Source organism: Cyanistes caeruleus, chromosome 11 (genome assembly GCF_971803275.1).
Source record: "Cyanistes caeruleus chromosome 11, bCyaCae1.hap1.1, whole genome shotgun sequence".
NCBI classification, from domain to species: Eukaryota; Metazoa; Chordata; class Aves; order Passeriformes; family Paridae; genus Cyanistes; species Cyanistes caeruleus.
The window spans coordinates 15,697,340-15,722,128 of NC_141711.1; the positions used below are offsets into that span (position 1 = coordinate 15,697,340).

The following is a 24,789-nucleotide window of genomic DNA, read 5'->3' on the forward strand; positions in this document are numbered from 1 at the left end:
TTCAGTTCCTTTATCTGTCGATTACTGGAATAGCATTTGCTGGAAAATGATGCTTCTATAGATGGTGAGGAAAAGTCTCTAAATTATTTTGATATACACATCACATGTGATGGCATGCTTGAATTCTGGAGTGTTTTGTACTTTCTTTAAGACTTCATCCAGCTGGCAAATCTTGTTTGGAGGGCTGTGGAATGGTTTTAGCATTATTCCTACTCTAGATTGCAAAAAACATCTACTTGTATTACGGTTTGGGTGTTTTTCTTTCTTTGCTTTTAATCTTTTTTTAATAAATCTGATTTTCTTGCTGCTATTTCATTCTGTTTTCCAGTGAATAAAGCTGATCCTAATACTAAAAAAGTTTAGAGTAAGTCTCAAACAGAGGGATGTTTTCTTTGTTTGCTTTAAACAAACCATGCAGGTTTGTGGCTCTGTTTCGAATTAACAGCTCTCCAAGCTGGGCTGACCACTTAATGCTTCTCAGATACTGAGCATTCAAATACTTCAAAGGAAAGACAGCTATATCTATCATTTTATCCTCTTAAAAGCACAAAAAAGGATGCCAGACTCACGTAATTGAAAACGTTTGCTGTAGGCAACGTGTCCCAGGCAGGCCAAGGTGGAAGGACCTATCCCTGTTCTGCTGTGTTTAGTTTTGCTTTGGTTAGCAAGGGCACCCTGCTGCCTAATAAGAGTTAAAGGTAACTTAAAACTTTGCCTCTTTATGTCTCTCCTGTGGTCCTTTAGCTCTTATTTGGAGTTCTAGTGGCTGAATTCACAGTAAATGGAGAACAGCATGCATAATGTTCTTCTGAGCAGGGGCTTATTTTCCAAAGTCCACTTAATACCACTTTTTAATTGCTTAACCATTCAATCTTCCAAAGTTATTTGTTAGGAAAGTTACCAAAAAAACCCCACTTTGCAGTCCATCAGAGTCTGTGCTGTGTAGGCCTTTTAAAGCCTGATTATAAATACCCCAGTGTAGCTCTATCTGCTCTTTGCTCAAGGTGAGAGGCAATGGAGGGAAGCAGGGGCAGGTGGGGGAAATGTTTGGAGCTGGATGTGGGACTCTGGAGAGGTAAGACAGTGACACTGGGGAGCAGAATTGTTCTGTTTCTGCTGGACCCTTGATAAGTTGAGTAGTTTGGGTAATTGTTTGCTTGCTGCATGCCCAGAACATGGGTAGTGAAACTTGAGTTTAGGGTTTTGGTTTTGGGGGTCTGTGTATTTGGTTGTGGTGGTTTGGTTTTTAAAGGGTTTTTTTTTGCTTGTTTTTCCTATTGCAGTAGCCCAAGAGTGGGTGCCTGGTTGGGACACCCCAGGAAGTTCTGTCAGTGTCCTGTGGTTTGCTGCCTGCCCCATCTCTCACAGGCTGAGCACTGAGCTGTCCAGCTGGGACACAGCCCACAGCTCCCATCCTGCAGCGTAGCACTGACCACGCTGAGCTCAGCTGTGCGCTGCAAAGCAACACCCACTGCTGTCCTCGCACAGCCCGAGCCCTTCCCTGCTGCAAACTGGAGAAATTTCCATGGAACTGACACTGTACAGTATTGTATCAAAGCTGGAACAAAGATGAGGTAGATGTTCTGGCAGCATCCTAGGGAAAAGCAAATACTCTTCAGACTTGGAAATTTTCCTGTGCATTCCTTGTGACTTTATGATTATAAAGTTTCTGAGAGATTTCTTTTCCTCAAAGTTAGATTTTACATGTATAATTCACATATTTTATGCCTATCCAGGTGTGTTAATAAGTTAATAAAATGAGTGGAGTAACAGAGAGGGTTTTGTCCTCTGGGAAAAGAAGCTGGAAAAGCTTTTTTGGTCCATTTAATTTTTCCAAAGATTCCAGGTGGACTTGCTCAGTATCACTTGGAGCCTTGTTCTGATACTGACTGCTTCTCTCTGGATGCACTTGCACAAAACCAGGGTAGCAGCATCAGTGAGCAGAATCCTTTCCTGTTGGACACAGTGTGGTGAAATGGAAGGCAGAAGCTATGGGAAGCCCCTGTTGTGTGTTTGATGCAGCCACAGGCTGGAGTCTCAGGTTGTAGATCAAAGAATGGGAGATGTACTTTAAGCCTCTTGAGCTTTATGCAATGCAATGACTTCAACTGTTGCAGCATTTTTTGTTCAACTTTTCTCAATATTCCCATGCTATATAGAATTAGCACTCTTGTAGTTTGTGTTCAGCTTGCCTTGGGTAGCTGGAGGTGGAGAGGATTGGCTGAAGGACTTTGGCACTGTTTTTCCATTAGTTGCATTTCCCCAAAAACTCAAACATTACAATTGCTCTTTACTTTTCAAATGTGTAGTGGCATTCATCAATAATGAAAATGTCCAGCTGAGCAGTAATAACATCTGCAAATAAGTAATAATGCAAACAAGTAATAAGTAATCCCTAGCAAGCAACATATTAAGAGGGAGTAGGCTGCTTGCTTCTGTTCCTTTAATGTGGATCCTGGAATCCAGGGGACTCCTGATTGTCTCTGACTGTGCATTTCATAAACATATTTCTAAGCTCATTCCCACATCATTTACATGTTCAAGTTGTCCAAGTTCTGAATTGGCCTTTTGGAGAACGACATTAAGTGCTCTTTGTTTTCAGGTGTTACTAAATACTAAGAAAGAAAACGTTCAAAACAGTTTTTAGATGTTTGGTTGTGTGCTGTAACAGTGTGAATGAAAACACTGCGTTCTTTGTAGGGCAGTAGAAAGGGCTGAAGTGGTAGCAGGAGGTGGCCATGGTCTACTTGAGGGATCTCCACTGGTGGGGGATTCCCAGGGGCCTGAGAGGGGACTGCAGGTTAATGTCATCCTGTTAGTTCCATGCAGTGCTAGCAGTGCTGCAGGAACCCAGCAGGGAAAGCAAAATGCTGATTTATTTACTTCACAGCCCAACCAAGAGCCTGTGCTTCACCCTGCCCAGAGCCCTTACCTGCTGCAAAGACACCCAAGTTCATCTGTTGCTGTTAGACTTTGCTTTGCCTATCAAAGCACTTTTGCCAGTCCTCAAATACTGCACGGCCCATCATATCAGGAAGGAATTAGATAGTGACCGGAGTTACTTGTGCTCGCCAGACTTTGAACAATGTCTGAGTAAAACCAGATTGAAAGCAGTACAACCAGTTTTCCTTTTGCTGTAGCTGTGTTTATACAAAGATTTCAGTATGGCCATGATTTCCCTGGCTTGGTAGCACTGTCATTGACAGAGAAATAAATAAATTCTTACATTCCTGCTTCACACTTGCAAGATTGTGCTTCAAGAATGGAATTTCCCTGATTTTAACCAGAAAACACATTTAATTAAAATGTTAATGAAGCTGATATTTTTTTTCTTTCTGCTGCAATTGTTTTAACCAATGCTATTGCACTCATTAAGGGATGTAGGCTATGTGTTTCCTCCCCAAAACAAATACTGAGAAAAAGCCCCCATCTTTTGTTGATAAGGTGGGAAAATAATAAGATGTTAATATTAATATTGCCTTAAAAAAAGAGAGAAATCAATTTCAGAACTCAAATGCTGTACTTTAACACACATTTTGACATTCTGGTGACATCAGTCCTAGTAGAAAATATTTTACAGAATTGAAACTCATCTTTCACTTTCCGCTTTGTGTTCCTGTGCTCTACTTTCTTTTCACTGCCTTTTGTGTGCTTTGCTAAAAAGACAGATGTAGTTCAATACTTTTTCTTTTCTAAAAGGCTTTTTATACAAAGAAGTTCTGTAGTGAAACCTTTTAAATAATGAAACTCCAAAAAGCTTTTTTTTTTTTTCTGTTTCTCAGCTTGCTCTTTGCCTTGACCTTTGGTTCCTGTATTTTAGGATACACAGGTAGCAAACAGTCAAAAAACGATTTCAAGAAACTTTACTGGGTTACTTTTATTCTCCCTCTTAGTTTAATCCTTCCAGAGACTAATAGCAGTTGCCCTGGTGCTCCTAGGAAACACTGAATCGAGTCCATTTTTAAAACAAATAAGCAATTCCAAAGGTAATTCTAGCAGGAAGCAGGGTACTGCAATTTAATGAATTTCTGAGGTCAGTCCTTAAGTCATCTTTCTCTGTCCTTAATTTGTTACATGGAAACTGCTGGTTTTACATGTGTCCCAGTTTTGGAGAAAAAACAAATTTTTGGTCTCTGAAAATGTGTATAGTGTTAGTATCTAGTTTATTTAGAAATGGATGGTAAAACTCCAGAGAAGAACATGTGATGTGGTAAAATGTATTTGCCCAATCATAAAAGAATGGGAGTATTTGGGGTTTTTTTCCCCACTTTTTTCTTCTGAACAAAATTCAGTGTGTGCTGCTGTCAAGTCCTCAGCAGTTTGCAATCAGATCTGTCTCAGTAATTAACTTGTGTGACGCTCTTATAGGAGCAACTTAAAAGATTTTTTTTTTTCCTTTTAATTGCTGGAGTTTGGTACTGACCTTCCCAATGATTTGTTGGGTAGCAGGCAATGCAGGGGGGTAGCACAGTGAGCTGGCATTCAGAAGTTGCTCATACCTGGATGTTTTTCCCTTTCAGAAGACTTTGTAGAGTCACCAGAGGAGTGAAAACTATAATCAGAGCAACTCTACTGTGATCAAACAATTCTGCAAGTGTGTACTCTGAGTTTCTTGCAGTTCATGCTTGTTTTATTTGGTGAAATACTTTGAAAGAGCTGATATGACATTGGTGTGAAGTTATACAAATAAAGTCATGTATTCCTATAAAGCCCCACCTTTGGAAATGTATTAGGACATAGAACATTTGGTTCTTTTACAGTAGCTGGTTTGTCCTTCCTAGTTAGATTTTCCCATGTCTGAAAGGGTCTTTGTTACACTCTTTGGCTCGTCTTGCCATTGATACACAGGTCTGAGGTTTTCCTGTTCAGGGAAGATTTGGCTGCACTAACCATGCTGCTTCTAGTAAAGCTCAGGGAGCAGAGTGTTGTCTTGGAAAATTTAACAGATTAGGTTTTATTCAGCTGGTATATTTTGGACCTTTACCATGTTCTCATTTATCTCTCACTCACAGAAACACTCTAAAATGGCAACCATGTAATCTTTTTTAGATTGTAAAGCCTTTGTTATAGCTCCAGAGTTTGATGCCTGACGCTTTACTGTGTGCTTTGATCCTGGTTTTCTGGTTTGTGTTTTTGTTTGGTTTGGGTTTTTCCCCCCCTGGTGCCTGTGGAAACATTCAGAGTCCTGATTATTTTCAGGGACTAATATAACTTTTTACGGAATCATATTGAAAAAAGGCTTTGTTAGATTAGCGAAGCATTCATGTGCTTTACTTCACTCGCAGAGTTGTGGTTTTTTGCTAAATCCTAAATCTTCTCTATGAGGGCATGGCTTTAATATTTTTACTTTCTGACTCCAAGCTGTCTCTTTGTGAACAGGGGAAAGATTCCTGGTGATGCTTCATCTGAAACATGGGGGTTCCTCTGTTGGTTGTTCCTTGACTTGGTTTCTGTCGTTCATATTTGAGTTATTGTCTAAATTCAGGTTATTTAGTTGTGATAAACTATAGCAATTGCAAGAAGCTCTGTCTCCTTGTACAGAGCCACATGTAGTATTTCAAATAATTGTTCTTGATTTAGTGTTAGTGCCCAAGAGAGTGAGGAGGAAGCAGTTCCATTTGGCTGCTGCTCCTTTTACAATGTGGAAAGCTTCTCTCTTGTGGCTCTTCCCAGTTTATCTGGAAAAGCAGGAAAAGTTTTCAGGCTACAAGACTCATTTAAGTGGATTCTTAGTTTCAGAGGTCAGCTGTAATTTCCTGCCAGGTGTAAACACTTGGTCCTGAAGGACTTGGTCACGGTGGCTTAGATTTACCACAGCGTGGGTCTTAAAAGTTATAGGTTACCTAGAAAAGAGCTCAATCTGTCTAGGAAAATACTACCAAAGAAAATTCAGGAAAAGAGGTTTTTCTCTTTTGGTGTCTTCACCAATGAGTCTGGTGAGTCTGCAAAATATTACTTTTGTTGTTTATTATTTGAGTTCATAGAGTTTAACTTTGTAAACTGAAGTTTTTGTGGTTAGCCTGTACTAGAAACAAGCAGGAAGCACAGACTGTTGTGCTGGGCTCCCTAAGAAAGACAAACTTGGTGACTTTTTGAGTTAGTGCATTACTCATTGACTGCCTTGTGTATTCAAGGAAAAATCCCAGCTACTCCCCCAACAATGTGACTGTTTCTGTCTTGCCTAAGCGTGGTTGCGGCCCCTATCCAAGAGGTTTAGAAGGCAGAGTGAAATCCTTGCCAAGTATGAAAGACAGGTATGACAGGCGAGTACTCTTGGCAGGCAGTTTCATTTATTATGCAGCTATTTGAAGAAAGCTGCCAGCTTTCCACAATAAAGAGAAGATAATTGCCTAACAAGGTCACTGGGAACAAGGAATACTGTGGAACAGAGATTTTGTCCTTGGTAGAACAGATCATTTTATTTCATTGCATGCTGGAAGGACCCATGGGGCCTAAATCATGTTTCAGACGTTGTACATGTACCATGTCAGCCACATGTACACTGCCAGCCAGAAAAATGAGTTTATGAAATGTTGGAAAGTGCCCAAATGGAGACTGATATGCAAACTAGAACTGAGGCAGTCTGTAGTAATGTAGTTCCTTCCTTAAATGTGTAAAGTGAGGAGGAAGGTGAGGTTTTTTTGTTCTCTTTAATTTAGTATGAATAGAGTCTTATTTTGGGGGGAGTTTTGTTTATTTGCTTAAACTACTCTGAAGATAGTGTCAGTAATTTTCTTGTTCACTGTGTTTGTGATTAAAGTCAATTCTTTTCAGGGTAATTTCACAGTGTCATTGAGGTGGAATTACTTGCATTTTAAAAGAGGGGAATTGTTATAGGACAAGAAAAAGTTTCTCATCTATTTGAGATACTAATCTCATGTTTGAGAGACACAGCTATATCTGTGTTTTCAGAGTACATTCCAGGTGATTTATAGCCATGTCCTAGTAAAGAGCTTAAATTCTTTTGGATGAAACTTAAAGACTCCTCTGTCCCTTTGAGGCAGAAAACCTGTAATGTCTGTGGAACTTCAGTGTCATGATTAAAATTAGACATACTTGTAAGTAACCAAAACCACATCTGCTAATCAGAGAGGTTAAAGAAGCTTCAGTGGAGTTTGCTGGCAGTCATGACTGTAATGCATGTCAGAGGCTGTTATTGCTATTTTGAGTGAGTCATTTGGGTAACAGAGGTCATAATTTAATTTGTAGATGTGTACATAAATACACAGAGCATGGGAACCACCTGTTAACTTCTGCATTATAATATATTTTTACTGTCTATCATTCAAAAAATGTATTTCCAAAGGGAGAAGAGCAATCTGAAAGAAGTATGTGCTTATAAAGGTTAAACTGCATGTATTCAGAGAGCTTTATCTTTCTGATGCCACACTGAAATATTTATATGATCCTCAGATAATGCACATGGAATAGACACAATTAACTGTCAGTCAACAACCAGAAAAGTTGCTCAGTGTTTTCTCGGAAGGCACCATCCTTCAGCTTCCTGGTAAAATAGGAACTATTGTTTGGAAATAATCCAGTGATCCATCTAATGATTTTCTGTGGCTCAGCACCTGGTGAAAGATTTTTAAAAAGTTTAAATAGCTGGTTTTCTCCTTTTGGTGCTTTGTTCCTTCTGAAATCAATAAGTGTGCAGCTGCCCTCACAATAAGATGAAGAGAAAAACAAAAAAAAGAGCCTTGACCGAAGTCTTAAAATGGTTTGGGGATTCTCCCTGCCTCTGCATTTCAGGACCAGCCCTCTCCTTCGTCTCCCTCCATGCAGTATGGATGGCCCACACTCCAGTCCCCAAGCTTAGAGGTGATACAGTTCAGTTTTGCTGAGCCTGCTGAGGAGCTGGGTCCCAGTCAGGGCTGGTTTATCCATCATGTCTCTTCCTGGCAGATGCCTCCTAAGAAGACACGTACTGATTTAGGAGCTCAGCTGAAGTTGTGGTCCCTGGAATGCAACCCAACAAGGACACTGCCACTCAAAGGAGTGTGGTCCAAACACTCACACATGAGCTATTTATTCCCTTAAATAGTGGAGTGCTTCATTCCCAAGTTGCAGCACAACTGGTTTTTTTCCCCAAAGTACTTAATTCCTATTTTCAAGACCTAGGAATTTCCAGTATCATATCAGTGTGCTCATGGCGTTGATGCTTCTTGTTCTTTCCTGTGTTTTTTAGTTAACTCTGTGTTCCCATGTACTCTCCCATAGTTTGTTTGAGCAGGAATGTTTGTCTGTAAACTATTCCAAAAAGAGGAATTAAAATTCTCCAGAAGTTATAGGAGCTAACTGAGGAATGATGAGAGGAAAAGAATTCTTCTGAATATACTTAATTAGGGTTTGTCACTTGAAAAAAAACATAAGCAGACTCTGATAATCCAGAACTGTGTATCTGCAATCCGTTAGTTTGCTTAAGAAGGAAAAATTGTTTATGTTGTGTGTATCCCAAAATCCAGGCCATCAAGGTGTGTCCCCTGGATGATTAAGACACAAGTGAAAGCCAGCAACAAAAGTAAAATTTTCAAGTTCCTCTCCATCTTTCCTTCCCACCTCTTAACTAATTTTAATCCCATGCTAGATATGGTTGACAGGCAGTGATGTAAACTCCCTTAACAATTTGGATTTCAAACACGTTTGAGTCGCTTGTTCCAGATCTAGATCTCTCCTTTTTGCTCTTTGGCTCTTATTGACTTCTCTCTGCACATTGTGTGGTCCAGAACAATTGTTTCACCTGCTAAATACCTAAGGGGAAACGATCTTGACCTCTTTAGGAGCTCATGTTGTCTCTGTTTGTTCATCTGAAATTGTAGTTCTCATTGCTTGTACTGTTGGCTCTCAATGCCATGTGTGAGTCTCTCTCCTGTTAGATGCTTAAGCATTATTTATGGAGTGTTTGTAAACTTACAGGCAGAGTGTCTGGGAATGTTTGGTGTGTTCCCATGGAGCTGAACTGTATTTTGACAGCTGGGTAATGCCACAAAGCCTCCAGAGACTACGGCTCCCTATCGGCCGTTCCTTCACCACTTAGATGACTTGTGATAGCTGTTCTGCAGACACAGCTGTGATTGACAGACTTGATTTCCAAATATAGGCTCTTCCATGTATTTGTTGTTTGGAGGATTGGTTCAGTCTAAGTACTTTTGATTTCCTCTGTAAATTGGAGCCATTTGTTTGAAACTGAATTGAGAGCTGGTGTTAACAAATCCAATTTTTAATATTAAAGTTTCTATTGTGAGACTTCACAACTAAAGCACTTTGTCAAGTGTATATATATTGTTTTATTAGAGCAAACTAAGGAACAGAGAAGTTAAAAGGTTTCTCAGGGTCATAGTGCATTCAAGATCAGATTCAAAGGAAAACAGTACAGTTCAACTTGGGACCTTGTCTACTTTTATGGTTTCTACTCCCTATAGTAGCAGAAGTCACCAATTGCTTCTCTGCAATCTAATCTTTCCCCGTTTGCATGTGAAAATGAGGTTTCAGTCATTGTTTATAGCCAAGTCCAGTGAATGTTGAAACCTGAAAGAATGCTGCTGTTTCCTGCTTGAGAGCTCCACCTGAAACAGAGTTGAGCTGGGCCTTGGCACCAGGAGGAAAAACAAAGAACCTGGGCTGTAGTGTTCCTCGAGGTAAAGGATTTTTTTGTTTTGAGGTGTTGTGAAACTTTTGTCAAAATGATTCCTCACTTGTGTGTAAGGGAATGAATAAAAGAATTAACATGTTGTAAGGCTGGTCTTGTCATTGGTCTGTCTTTGGATGCCCTCTTGACAGGTAGGTGAGTCGATAACATGAAACTGTTGCTAATGATGGGTAAAAAATCAGGAAGAGAATTGAATAGAATAAATATAGTCTTTCAAAAGTTCTCTTTTTTAATTTCCCTGGGTATTTCCATTCTCCATCATTCCTTGTGTTCAGCTTCGTTCACTTATCATTATTTATTATAGGGGAAGCCTGAGGGTTTTCAGGGTAACTCTTTTGTAGAAAAAATAGGTTTTGCTTAACACTGTAAAATATCAACTGAGAACTTGTCATTTAAGGTGCTGCTGACATCTATATCAAGCCTGGCTTGTAGTCTTCTTATCCCAAACTAAAATGCAGTTACATTCATCTGCCCTTCAGCTCTTCAGCAGATTGTCCTTGAGGTTAATTCAAACATCCCATTTGTTCAGAGGCTCTTAAAAGGAAAAACTTTAGGAAAAAAAAAAGTCTTATAATTTTATAAAGACATTTCTCAAGGGTGGGTAGACAGTCTACAAACTTTTTGAGATGCCCCTTGGATATTAAGTTTGGTAAATTTGTTTCAAATTGAAAAACATTTGTCGAAAGGGAGCTTTAGTAAGTGTAGTGCTTTAATGAGGATTTGTAATGGTACATTGCCTGTCTGTGCAGTTCTGAGCTGTGTCCTTACTCAGCACTCCTGCTCCTTGGTTTATGAGTAAGCACGGAAGTTGGGAGTTTCCACAAGAATGACTCATATCAAGGAGGAATCCTAAGAGCTTCATCCCTGTCTAATCACGGAAGCAAATTAATTAACTTGTGTGCGTAATGCATCTTTCCAAAATTACAGAAAGGCTTTTGATTCTCTGTGCTGTAGGGGACAGGAGAAAAGGTTCTGAATATAAATTCAGTCACTCATTGCTTCAGAAATGTGTTGGGTTGCTGTTAGGAACCTGTAACTGGCTATCCTGACACCTTGCTGAAAGTATGATATTGACATTCTCTGTTGAGTGTGTTTGAAAGAAATGGTTTGAGACTTTAGATGATAATCCTTATCTATGATGAGGTATTGCCTGCTACTAAGTAGCCACGCCTGTCAATAACCATTTGTGCAGCTTCACTTTCCAGTAGGTAGGTGGTGATGACAAAAGGGAGCAGAGGAAGGGAGGTCAACAGTAAATGGGTCACAAACCCAAACCTTGATCTTTTGACTCCCTTATGCAAGATCTTAAATGTAATACTGTGCTCCGCTGAACTAACTGCCTGGAGTAGCTTTTTCTCTGTATGGCTCATGTAACTTCACTAGGAGATGCTGGAAGAGTTCAAACTTTGCTTTTAAAGTTGTTAATGAAAATTGTTTAGAGGTTCTAACCATTCTCTGTTTGGAGAACAGAAATTGATGTTTCCATTGTAGAGCATACTGAAAGTTTATTCTGAATTAAGCAAGAGCAACAAAATATTTACTGACAAGAAAAACCAAACTGAACAGTGTTTTCTCTTCTGCAGGCAGAGTTTATTGTACTTGCTTGTCCTAAAATTTAACATGGTGTTGGAAGTTAGTTACAAACAATGGAAATAACTCTACTACTCTACTACTGTTTAAGTCTCCTAAACTGCTTTTGGATTATGCAACAGATTGATGGTTAAAGTGCTTCTATTTTGATTTTGTGTTCAGAGATTGAAAGTAAAACTAGAGAATTGCTCAGATCTACTTTTGGGGAGGGTGAAGCATCTATTTCTTGGGTAGTGCCTACACTATGTATCACTGCTCCAGAACTGCACTAAATACCTGTAGTTGTTACTTGTTATATCTGAATCTTTCAGAGGTAGCAACATGAGATTTTATCAGAGTCCAGAATAACTAGAGATTTAAACTCTTGTAACTCCTAATGCACCAATTTAAAAGCATTCTGATGTTTAGCTACACTGCACTGAGCCTTGTAGCTAACATTAAGCATTTTGAAAGAGGTCAGTGTACAAATCCAGTTTGCTGTGATATCAATTCTGTGCATTAAGGTGGGTTGATAAGAATATGAGTAGCACCATTTTTGTTTTTTTTTTTAAAGGAACTATTTTCAATTTGTGAATTAAAATTTCAATTTAATTTTCTTATGCCAGGTGGGTGTCGTCTACCTGTCCATCATCCACTATAAATGAATGCTATTGCTAGAAAAATGTTACTTGCAATAACAGGAAAATATCTATCTTCACCAGGTTTTTTTTCTATTTCTTCTTTGATAAACCCTTATTTTATTTTAGGTGCCCTTTTATTCTATAAGTAATGGTAGGGCAGATGCAGGCCTTGTTCTGGAGGTCTCTGTAGTTTTTGTGGGTAATGTCGGAAGTCAGGAACACAGAGTTTATTCTCCATTTTTCTTTTCAACTCTTTCTCTGGAAAAGAAAATGAGAGCAGCTTGAATAGTTTTGTATGATTTAGTTGAGATGTGTATGTTGTTGCTTAAAATATCATATTTTTTTATACTCAACTATAATCTGTAATCCTAACAAAATAAGAGAAATAGTTCTACCACTGAGGAAACACTGCATGACATGTACTATTTCCAGTCATACTGGAAACTTTCCTCAGTTTCACTTACCCAAGATATGGAAGTTCAATTTTGCCGTTTGGCAAGGGAGCTGCTCTAAGTAGTTTTATAAGTTTGGTAGTCAAGATTGTGTCAAACTTTACTATATTTAATTGACATATGTTGGAAATCAAGATGGGCTTTATGCAATATTTTCCTCATAACTTTTTAAAATTTAAAAAAGCCCTACAGCTTCAGTGGAACAAGATGTTAATGAGAGGAGATAATTATGAAAATTATTCTCCTTCCTTAGGATATCCGATCTTTGTGTGATACAGACGTGCACATCCCACCTGATGCAGTTTCTCAGTGCATGTCTTAGATGAGGGTGGAATGCTGACAGCTGCAAGAGAATCGTGAGGTTCTTTTTTCCTTTGATATCTCCTCAGATGAATTTTTAGTGCTGATTTTCTGTCAGAAATAAGTTTTATAACATTCATTTGGAGAGGTGGATTTAGTTTTAGAGCAGTTAAGGAAATGTTAATGCTCTGCTTGGAAAACTGCATCTGGGACAAGGAGATACATCATAGGAGCATAAAATTATATTTACCAGACCACTTTTGAATTAAGCATTTTCAAAATACAAGCAAAATACATTTTTCAATATAGCTGTTTTTCAAGTCTGAGCAAATAATTTAATTTTTTGATGGTCCCACAGGGACAGAATGGGGTTGTCTATTAAAGACTGGAAATGTAACTGTCTGCAGCTCTCTCCCACAAAGCTGTAATTCATTGGGCTCAAGTTGATTTAACTTTGGTTTACTCAGTACTGGGGACTCTCAAATTATCCAGGATGTGGACTAACTTCTTGTAAGAAGTGGGTTATGAGCATCTATTTACCTCTTCTTAATTGTGTGAGTTGCTTCTCAGTCCTGGTCACAAAACGTGTCTGTGGGTTCTGCAGTAATTGCTAATATGGAAAAAAACACATAATTTTGACCAGGATTTATGTATTTAGTGCTGTATTAGAAACAAATATCCAGATCTGGGGAAAAGCCAGCATCCTGTGGCCTGGGGAGTGCTGAGTGCTGTAAACCATGAGGCAGAAAGGAATCTTTCTGAGCTAATTTGTGCTGGGTTTGCTGTAAACACCAGGAGCCTCCTGGTCAGCACTGACTACTTGCTCATTGCTGCTTTGTGGAAGTGGAAGGTACTTCAGATACACAAAATGCCAGGGCAATTATAATTAAGCAATCTGTGATTAAGCAAGCTGCATAGTAGACAGCGTGAAAAAACCTCTTGGCACTGGAGAAGGGAAAGAATCAAGGCAGCATGGATAGCACTAATTCACAGAGGAAAGATTTAGAGGCAGGGTTGGGCAGACCATTAAGGGTAGATCTACTCAAACAAATGACACCATGTGGAAAGAGAATTTCCCACTCGGCTGCCTGGGGACGAGCAATCTTTCCATGCAGGAACATGGTTCATGGAGCATTTTGGTTCCTGTGGGCTTCACTCCGTGACCTCCCTGTCCCCTTTAAAACACCGGGGGTGTTGGGAAGAGCACTGTGCCCACAGTGTGTGCTGCTGCCTCAGGAGCTGTGGGACTTTACAGCTCTTTGCTTTTCCTCCTGGGTTTTTGTGTGCCACTAGCAGCCATGCCCCATCCCTTTTAACTGAGTGGTCTCACAGAAAAACCCCCAGCCTGCTGTCACCTCCAGTACCCCAGTGTGGCTGGAAAGCAGACCATTAGGATGTGTCATTTCTATCAAAACAAGTTGCTATGACAGTTATTATAAAGAAGCACTTCTATGGCAGAAGAAACATGGGCAGCAAAAGTCAGAAACAATTGGAAGGTGCAGGGAAAGTGACCAAGACTTTAACTCATTTATCCATTTAATGATGGAGAAAGTGAGGCCACAATGAGCCAGGAAAGCTCCTCTGTAGGAAAATCACTGAACACTGTTGCTTCTGTGGATTAACTGAGACACAAGAGTACAACTGTAATCAAAGACTTTGTCATCGGTTACTTTTTGGATAATCTGTAGATGCCCTGGCAGGTCAGTTGCATGTATCTTTCTGGAAGTACTTTTTTAGGTGAGTAGTGAAGTCTGAGTCTTATTTACCAACACATTCACCAGTGCAATGACCCAACAAAGTAACAAAACAGGTGCTGACTTGCAGTGTTGCCAAGTTCTGGGTATTTGGTTGGTATTTCTTCATGTGTGTAGTGCTTTGCATATGAAAAGCAAAATGTGTGTTTTTAAGTGATTCTCCAGTCTTAGTAGGATGAGCACTGGAGTGGAAGCTGGAAAAAGCCATGGTGAACAATACATATTTAATAATTTGATTTTCACCGTTCAGAAATGTGAGTCCTTCAGGCAGTAGGAATAACATTTCTGGAAGGTGCCCAGAGGGTGTTCCTGACAGCACAGAGTCCACATAACTATTTATGCTCTCAAAACCTAAAAGAGTTGAGCATGTCCTGACATGATTGGCTTTACAAACAAGGTTCTGGCCTATCAGAAGCTCCAACGATTTTTGTTTAACTTTTTCTTTCTCATTTACTGTCTTGTGTGCCAGACATTTCAATTCTTAAAGGTTTTGTTTTCTTTCCGCTTAAGGGTACAAAAATGATATATTTTTATTCATTTACTGGAAATCATTCAGTATTAGCAGACATGAATCCTAAGTGTTTAGTTCCATCAGAGTGTGGAGTTTATATGTCTAAACCACAAAATTCAGAAAAAGGCAAAAAAAATGTTTGCTGTTAACTACTTATCAGGAGGATTAAAAAAAAGGGAAGAAATTTGAAATAGTATTAAACTGCACATCTCACTCTGAGTTTACAACTTGTTATGCAAACTCTGTGCTACCTTTAAGTAATCCAAATTTTTTTTAAGATCTCTCTGTGCTTAAATTCAACTTGCTGTTAATGAGCTGTGACTGTTCTCTATATTTTTGGGACTGCCAGGTCTGCAGTAAAGCTTTATACACTCATTTCTTCCAGAAGGTGATTCAGAGGGGAGGGAATAGTTAAAAATCATTTGTGGTTCCATTTTCTTATCTCTTTTTGCAAGTCGAAGGCTAAACCTTGAAATTACGGCAGGAGCAATGTTGTATTAATTAAAAATAAATTTTGGTTATATTTGCTTCCAGTTTCTCCTTATCAACCCCTGTGGCCATTCACTATTTAGCATCACCCCATACATCTTCAGTGGAACAGTTGTGCTTATTTTCTCTCCTCATTGCAAAAGAGAAATCACAATCACAGGTTGTGATGCATGTAAGGCTTCACTGTTTATTTTCAGTTTATAAACCATAGAACAAGGTCTTGATTAAGTTGACTAAGATTGGTTATTTACATTTCTCTTGTGGTTTTTGGCTTTCACATTCCCAATAATGAAACAACCAGGATAAAAGCATGCCCTGAGCAGCCTCTGAGTACCAGGAAATAGCAAGAGGAGCATCATGCTCAGAAAGGCAGATTCGGAATAGTTTGGGTTGGAAGGGACCTCAAGGTCATCTCAAAAAAAAAACAAACCAAACAACCTCAGTAATGCCAGGTGCAGTCAGGAGGGTGGACTTGGATCTATTGCTACAACTCCATACACAGTTAATGAGCTAAACTTTTGGTTAATAACTCCTGCACCCTTTTAGTTTAAAAGCCTTGATCATATCCATGGACTGAATTGTGCTCCCTCTGATGAGGTTATCTGAGCAGCAGCTTTCCAGCATGTATGAATGATGATACAGTTTTCTCAGCTAATGAATATTCTGGTTTTCCAGATACTTGGAGGGTTAGGTCATAAGTGCTGGCAGCAGGATAAATTTCTGACTTGGAGGCTTGTGCTCTTTGAGAGGCACTTAGACTGCATGATCTGCTGTTGTTTTCAAAAGAGCAAACTAAAATTGTTTTCTTACTGCAATGTGTCAGAAGGATTTTTTTCTAAATCTGTTGAATGTCCAGTTTCTTTATTTCCATTTTTTCTCTCTTCATGGTTCACGTAGACTCAGTACATTTTAAAATAAGAAAAATTAAAAATTCATTTTTATCTTAAACTGTGATTGACTTACTATCTTTATGGTATTTGGCTTTTTTAGTGTGAAGGGAATTCAATATAAAAAAACTACCTAAACATAAAACCTCTTCAGTGTTTTGAAGAGAGAGGCAGTGTTTTCTGTTTGGTTTGAAAATACGTTGTTGGCATTATCTATTATTCTTTCTGGCAAATACATCTCAGTTTCCAGGAAGCTTATAATTGAGCAGAAAATCACAGAATTCTGGAAGGGTTTGGATTGGAAGGGACCTTAAAGCTCACCCAGTTCCACGCCCTGCCATGGGCAGGGACCCCTTGCACTGTCCCAGGCTGCTCCAAGCCCCATCCAACCTGACCTTGGGCACTCCCAGGGATGGGGCAGCCTCAGCTTCTCTGGGCACCCTGTGCCAGGGCCTCCCCACCCTCACAGCCAAGAATTCCTTCCTAATATCCCATCTAACCCTGCCCTTTGGCAATGGGCAGCCATTCCCCCTTGTCCTGTTCTTCCAGGCTCTTGTCCAAAGTCTCTCTTCAACTCTCTTGGAGCCCCTTTAGGCACTGGAAGGCCAGAAAATCTTAGATGTTATAATGGATCCTTGATAAAAGTATTCATCCAGAATTAACTGGAGGATGGCTTGGTGTATATCTCCTCTTTTAGAGGAGAAATATGCTACTGGAATATGCCTGAATGTAAATCCTGCCCACTTGATTATTGTGGTACCGAAACAGTTTCTGTACATTGGATTTTCTTTGGCTCTTTTCCTTTGGTTTAGTCCTTCTGAAAGCTGTGAGCAGCTCAACTGTCCTCACGTTCTGGTTGTTATAAAAAAGTCTATGAAGCTTTTTGCAGAATGGCATGCTTCCTTTGGAGAATTTGTATTCACATGATAAAATTCAAGTGTAGTTTTGCAATTCAGTCATGCTGACTAAAAACTGCCCCAATTTCTGCCAGCTGGGGAGGTGGGAGGTGGGAGCTGATCAGGGGCTCAGACTGAGCACAGATCCTCCAGTGCTTTCTTTAATGACACAGAGCCAGACCTGGTGTAGAACTTGGCTACAGGCTGTATTATTATAGAGAAGTGTAACTTCATCCCTTTCACAGTATAGGTTTTTTTCCTCTCATGTGGAAGGGATTGTGTTACTTAATTGCAGGGAAAAAAACCTCAGCCTCTACTTATTCCCCATGTCAAAGGAAAAAAGAAGCTTCCTAATTAGACCTAAATTATGCATTGCATAGAGGAAAGCCAAGGTTTGCCCTCTATAAAAACATTATTGGGCATGCTCCCATTTCATAGTGTGATTTGATATTAATGAATTGTTCATTCACCTGGAGCCTTGTAAGGGTCTGTCCAGCCAGCCCCATTGTATTAATCCTTCCAAAATGTTGTTTCAGCTGTACTTAACAAGTGATACCAGCTTGTGCTATCAGAAATAATTAACAAAGTCTTTGGGCTTCAGGCAGCTTTTAACTTATCGTGTGTTTCTAATGTCTGATGTTTGGGTTTGAAATTAATGAAGGGGATTCATTTGCACTTTTGTTTCAAGCTTGATTTTGGTGATGGTGACAAACTGGCCTGTAGTGTTTTCATGTTTAGTCCTGTGTGTTCACAGGAGAAGGAGAACTCGGGACTCTAAAAAAAAAATAAATAAAAAAATTAAATGGCTGTTTCTTATGCACTTCTAAAGAAAAAAACAGCTGACAGCACTTCCCCCTTCTCCCCACCAAGTAGTGGTTGTGGAATATTGGAAAAGCCAACTTTGTTCCTTCAAGTGTTCTCCATTTCCAAAAAAAGGATGTTTGGTGTAAAGTGCTGTTTTTATCTTGCAGCATATGCTGCGTGACAGCCTGGCCTGCTGTCTCTTTCAGAGTCCACTATTTCCTCAACTTTCTGATCTTTGAGTGTAAAATCCAGAGTTTTTTCATCCTCAATGCACTTGAAACCACTTTAAGAACAGTCAACTCTTGTTGCTGAGCTAATCGTGTCATCCTATGCTCAAGTAAATTTGGCTCTGTTGTCTTCCTAAAGGCTCCCAAAATCTGGTCTGTTTTACATTGTCCTTGCCTCCAATCTGCATCCCCCCTCAATCTGTATCCCCTTGAGCTTCCAGGAGTTCGTGCTGCCAAGATGGAAAAAGTTTCCCTGTTTAGAAAAATATTTCTGGTGCTCGTATTTTGAAAAGCTTCTCATTGTAATGATAAGGGAAGATATCAGTAATTATTTTTGCCTTGAATGGTGTTGGGGAAATAGCAGCAATTTAGACAGCAGCCACAAATTTGGGCAGTTTGGGGACTGCTGAGCATGCAAAAAAGTGTGGAAATTTGGAAATATCTGTGCTTCTGGCCAAGTGGGATGAAACCAAGGAACATCACTTGCTACATGGCTTATGGGGATGTATTCCTCTCCAGACTGTTGCAACACAGTGACAGATTTTCTTATGTATTTGTTTCTGTTTCTGGACTTGGTCTAACCCAGCAAAAGCAGAAGTATCTGAAAGAAAATATACTTGGGGGAGGAAGGGCAGGAAATGGTAGCTACACTTCTTCCAAGCTAGGCTTTGGACCTTGAGCCATCCTAGTTGTACTATTTAAAAAAAAACCCAAAAGAAACCCAAAAAAACAAAACAACCAAAACTTGCATCATTTATACTGAAATTCAATGTATGAACTGTCATTTTGATATTATGAACCAGAAAAAAAAAATTTCAGTAAGTTTAACAGGAAGTAAATTGAATTGTGAGTTAATTTTTTGTTGTCTTTTGTTGCTTTTCATAAAGTTGTGTAATTATTTAAAAACATTTTATAAAGATATACTGTTTTAGAACTATTACTGCAGAAATTCTACTTGATTGGGCTGTTTTAAAAGTACTCTTTTTATCCTTGTCTTTCTGAAGATAACTGCACTTTTTAAATATCATTGGATGCATATATTTTACTTTCATGAGTATAGTCCCACAATTCTAATTTCTGAATTAAACCATTCATAGGAGATAGCTGTACCTTAATGGCTAAACCTCAATAAAAGCACGAGTGATGCTGATGCAGTGGCAGTATTTATGGAGAATTCTCCTTTTGGTTTTTTTGCAGGGCCCTACATGCAACATATCAGTTTAGCCCTGTTTTGTGGAGAGCACTTTTTAAGCCCTCTGTGGATTTTAAGCTTTCAGAGCAGCACATAAGGATAATGGGTTTTTTTGCTATCTCAGGTGGCTGTGAGTGTTCATCATACAATGTAAAGTGATTTGAGGTTGGATATGTTTTTTAGGGTTTATTTGGGTAGCAGTAGTGCCTAGGGAAGCCCAGCTTATAAAGGCTGCTGCTATGTATCTTTCTGACAAGGTTCATAACAGCAAATATAATAAGCCTCTTGTGAATTGACTTCATTTTTAGATTGACTTTTACCTTCAGAGCATCAAATAAAGGCCAGGGCTTGCAACAGAACCTGCAAAAAGTCTCTGTAGACTAATCCTAGGTGTACAATGCAGATAGTGGTTAACACCATGTTCCTTTGGTTCAGTGAATTGACCTACAGCACAGATACTGTTTTTCTCTCTTGGATCATCAGCTGAAAGGATACAAGTGCAGGGAGTGCAGGTTGTCACACATGGGAGCAATGAAAACTCACAGTCTGCACTGGTGAAGGATGCTAATCACTCTTCCAGCAGCTTTATTTCAGGCTTTCTTGTGTGATTGCCAAGCAAGCACCATAATCACCTCTGCAGGCTCTACACAAAGACCACAGAGACCCTTATTTGTGTGTTTGGAAGTGCTGTGGGGGCAGTAAGTTGGACAGGAATTTGTTGCTGTCTTACTTCTGTTCAGAATGGAGTACAGGAAACCCTTGTATAAAAAAGGTTAGATATAATCTATATTTTTGCATCTTAAAGAAGAAAAGGTTACTGCTTCATCTTCTCAGGGAAGAATGCATTGTTCTTCTGTGTGTGGTGCTGTTGGTGATTCCCAGAGCAGTTGTGTGGCCCTGGAAGCAGCCTCAGCAAGGAGCTAAGCAGCAATCAGGCATTTCATGGTACCAGAGCAGTTCTGTGAGATGGCATGGAGCAGCTGTGATGTGTTGCAGCTTTACACCCATCTGCCTAACGTTTCACAGACTAATACAGGGGAATCAGAGGCACAAGCCAGCAGGGTTTCTCAGTTGTATTTCTCATGAATATGTGGTCCTCACCAGTGATGGAACAGCCTGGCTCTATTTGGGCCTATTGGTTTCTAGTGTCTCCAGTGCTCTGTTGTCAGCCAGTGTCAGTGTTTCCTCCAGATCATCCACTGCTTTTCCTCCACATCATCCACTGCTTTGATGTGCCTTCCTGCTTTGTGTAAAAGTTACAGCCATGTCTTTGTTTCTGGGCTGTGCTAGGGCTGGTTTGTCCTCGCTGTTTATAATGAGGCAGAATTACAGCAACAAAGGAACCCTGGCAAGCGCTGCCTTCACTGCCAGCCCCTGAGAGCTGAGCACTGTTGGAGGGAGAGAAGCTGCAGAATTTACCCTTTGTCCCTTTGGTCGCTGTGGAGAAGTTTTTAATCTAATCTGAATTTTGTGCCATCAAATCTTGATAAAATTCTCCTTGGAATATTTAGGATTTAATATATTAAATATTTCATATTTGCTTTCTTTAAAACTACATGTTACAAACACATCAATGTGAAAATTGAACATTTATTCATCTGGCAGGTGTTGACAGTGATGATGTGAAGATGCTTCCAGTTTTCTCCCTCTCTCTCTGTAGTTGATAATAACACTGCTGAGTTTCTTTCCACACTAAATAGTCAAAATCTCTCAATTTTAAAGCTCAATGGAAAGTACTGTGGATTTTGAAGAATCTGTCCCAGATAGCATAGAACATGGGTTTAGTTTGGATTAGAGAAGATATGAGATCCTTGACAAACTGAATGTTGTGCAGGACAGCATCTGATGGTGTGCTCTAAACCACTGTGGCCACCACCAGGTAATACCCCATACAGGGTAATGTTACTGGAATGTTTTTCCCTTAGTGTTGTTTTGTTTGGTTTTTTTCAGATTATACTTTGACTTTGAAACTGAGATATTGAGCCTGTCATTTAGACTTGGAGTATTCTTGGAGCTGACATCTCAGTTTTTCCACCATTTGGTTTGGATAAAATCTAGGCCTTTAGGGAAAACAGTTTGGCTTTAATGCTTCATAGCAGCAGTGCAGATTATATGAGTAGATTTTACAATCTCCCTCAATTCAAAGCTGGTGTTTTGCAGCAGTTTCAGTTTTTGACAGATACAGCCCTTAAAACAAGAGTCAGCACTTGTGCTGTCACTTCTGTCATAGTCACAGAGACTGGAGGTGGACCCTTGTCTAAAATGCAACAAGAAAAGCCTGTGTGCTGCTTTCAGTTCTTTTCTTCTCAAATGTGCTCTCACATGAGTGTGTTCTCACGAGTGTACGCAGCAGGGATTTTGAGAAACTTTGTTGATTTAAAATTAATCTATTTCACTGAGTTTCATTGCCAAAACCAGTTTTAGTGCGGTATGTTTTTGTTCAGAGCAGTGCAACTGATGCTTGTCAACTATCTCACAGTACATCTTAGCATAGGAAAGGATCAGAAAGTGTATTTGAGGAGCACATCCAAACCCTCCTTTCTCACTTAAGTTCTCTCTGTCACAATATAGTCTACAATATACAGTGAAGAGTTTGCATGCAGGCATTTAAGATGTCTGCTCCTGTGAGAAAAGCATAATGTGTAGGAGTGGAGAAACTTGGCAAGACCAAGCAGCTGCTGAGTTTGTTTGGGCTCTTTATAAGCTGTTGTTAAATGTAAAAGCAGACAGTTATCTTCTAGTTTCCACTGTAACCTTGGACTTTGAACATCATCAGAAACTCTGGGATATTGGTATTTTCTCCTAACTGCTGAATTGCTTGTGTGTAGCAATTCTGAGTGAGAAGTTAGCATTGGAGGTGAACTGAAGCTGAGTCAAATGAAACTACAACAAATAGCCATATTCAAAACTATGAAGCAGAGGTAAAAATATGGCATCCAAATGTATTTGGCCATTGGAAATGAGAAAGATAGTGGGGTTACTCAAAATGTATATGCATAGCTGTTTTAATGTATCTGATAACTTGGAGATAAAAAACTAAATTGTAAGTCCTTGTATTTGGTCTCAGGACTAACACTGGCTTGAGTCAATTGGGATGAGTGAAATCAGTGCAGTTGTTAGTTTAGCTTTGTCAGTGCTTTCCAATTTTTTGTTCGTATAGTCACAGGCTTACTGGAAATTGAGACTTCTTGCTGGGCAAGCTGTCCCTTTCAGCAGAATTCTCCTGTGATTCTGTTAAATAAACCTTCCAGTGGCAGCTACATGTTGACCTACCCTGTTTGTTTCTACCTATGGCCTCAGAGGGTCTTAGAGCTGTTTCCCAGCGTTGAACAAGCCTGAAATCTGGTTTCTTTTACATGCATGTTGAGTAGTAATGATATGTGATCTGCTGTTGGCCAGTCCTGTAGCTGAGCTCTGGGGTGTAGTTCTGAACAGAATGAGCAACAGGGTCTCTTGAGCAGCTAAAATATGTTCCTCATTAAAACTTTTGATCAGTATTGTGCTTGAGTTGCATTTATGAAAGTGAGCAGTCAGATGGTATTTGTTAATTTTTAAAAAAGCTGTCTATTTTTCTTTCTTTGTGAGGTCACCTCAATCTCCACTCTCATCAAATAGTGCCCCAAGCTGCAATAAGCAGTGGATTAGTTTGGGAGGGTTATTGCTTCATTGTGAGTCTGTGTGAATGAGAATTATGGTCGAGACTTTCTGTTCTTCAGGAGGATAAGCAGTCGTGCCAAGTAATCCTAAACTTGCTTTCTAACTCTTGTTTTACTCAACAGAAATAAAGTGGGGAAACAGTTAAAAAAAGCCTAACTCACTAAAAGTCATAAAATGTTTCCATTTATTGAAAATGGTCCCCACATGAGGAGAGTGTGAGATGTGCAAATGATGCTATCAGGAGCTATATGCTGTCTTGCTGCAGAGACTTGAGTTCAGTCTCTTATCTAAGTGACTGCAAGGGCCTTAAGAAATAGAAGAGAAATGTTAATTGTTTCTCAGGTCAATGTCTTTGCATTAAAAAATGCCAGCATGTTCAAGATTGCTTGAAATGTTCTTCCTAATGCTGCTTGACTGAGCTGGTTTGCAATCTATAGTCATAAGGCCAGTTCAGCCCAATTTCAAATCTTAATTTTTTTTCCACCATCTCTTCCTGTTATTTTGTTATTTCTTTCCTCCTAATCCCTCCTTCCTTGCATCCCTCATTCTCCAAATGCACTAGCATTGCTTTTCTCCCAGATGACTCTTTTCTATTAGCCTTTGGATAAATCCTTTTTTTGTCAGAAAACAATGTGACATACAGGACAAACTCTATTGCTGAAGGTGCTGTGAGTTGTAAACTGAAATCTACTCTAAATTCAAGAGTTCTTAAGTATGGGGGAAGACTGTAATAAAACACCTGTTTGCTGACTTAGAAATTACGGGTGTTTTGAATTCTTGTAATTCCTGACACTTTAAAACAGGTGACACAGTAGCTCTGGAGCTTTTTCCACCTGTCCCTCTTCTCTCTGCCTGGTGTGTGCAGGTTTGGAGGCTCACAGGTAGGATCACTAGCTCTGGATGCATCCTAGGATTTGTGAACTGCCACCTGGAAGCAATACAAGAATAGAAACCATTTGATTGTAGCTTCAATAGAAGCTCTGATGGCTGCTGAGAAATATGTCACTTTATTACATATCTCAGACCAGTTTTTTTATGCTGAGATTTTTATTTCTTTCTTTCCACAGGTTGTGTATTATCCTGAGCAATGGCCCCCTTTTTACGGATATCTTTCAACTCGTTTGAGCTGGGACCTGTGCAGAATCAAGGAGAGCAACTACAGCCTTTCTGTGCTATCAAGATGAAGGAAGCTCTGACTACAGGTGAGGTTGCAAATGGGGATGCTTTTCTGAATATTAGTTAATTTTTGAGAAATACTGTAATCCTCCTTAATCTGTGAATGGCAGTGAGTTCTTCTCTTCCTGTCATGCCAAGCACTTCAATGTGAGCCTTCCTTTTGGAATGGGAGAAATAATAATGACTGTTTTCTCTACCCCCACCTTAAAGCAAAGCTTCCTTATTGGGAAACTGGGAGCTGGACTGCAGCAAGTTTGAGAGAGCTGTCACAGAGCAGCAAATGCTCTTCATTGGCTTGGAGGATGGGTAACGATGAGAGGTGCAGTTTGTTATTTTGGGTGAATTGTTTTTGAAGTGACTCACACTGAAGGTCCTCTTAGCACAGAAACACAGAATGAGCTGTGCTGGAAGGGACCCTCAAAGATCACTGAGTCCAGCTCCTGGCCCTGCATGGGACCATCCCCAAAAGTCACACCCTGTGCCTGACAGAGCTGTCCAAATGCTCCTGGAGCTCTGTCAGCCTCAGGGCTGTAACCATTCCCTGGTCCCTTCAGTGCCCCACCAGCCTCTGGGAGGAACCTTTAT

The 24,789-nt window shown here is 39.7% G+C and overlaps 1 protein-coding gene across 14 annotated transcripts in view; it reads left to right on the top strand.

Moving 5' to 3' along the window:
- The window catches only part of PRKCD (protein kinase C delta), a 60,062-nt gene that overhangs the window by 10,422 nt on the left and 24,851 nt on the right, over nt 1–24,789 (top strand). For 12 of the 14 annotated variants that reach the window (XM_086845612.1, XM_086845606.1, XM_086845614.1 and 9 more), the window contains one exon: nt 24,096–24,230. In XM_086845612.1, coding sequence (XP_086701738.1) covers nt 24,116–24,230 — 115 coding nt within the window. In that variant the 5' untranslated portion in view covers nt 24,096–24,115. Of the gene's footprint in view, nt 1–22,099; nt 22,293–23,819; nt 23,910–24,095; nt 24,231–24,789 lie in introns of those variants that run through there. The other 2 variants (XM_023935518.2, XM_023935519.2) reach the window with 2 other exon arrangements.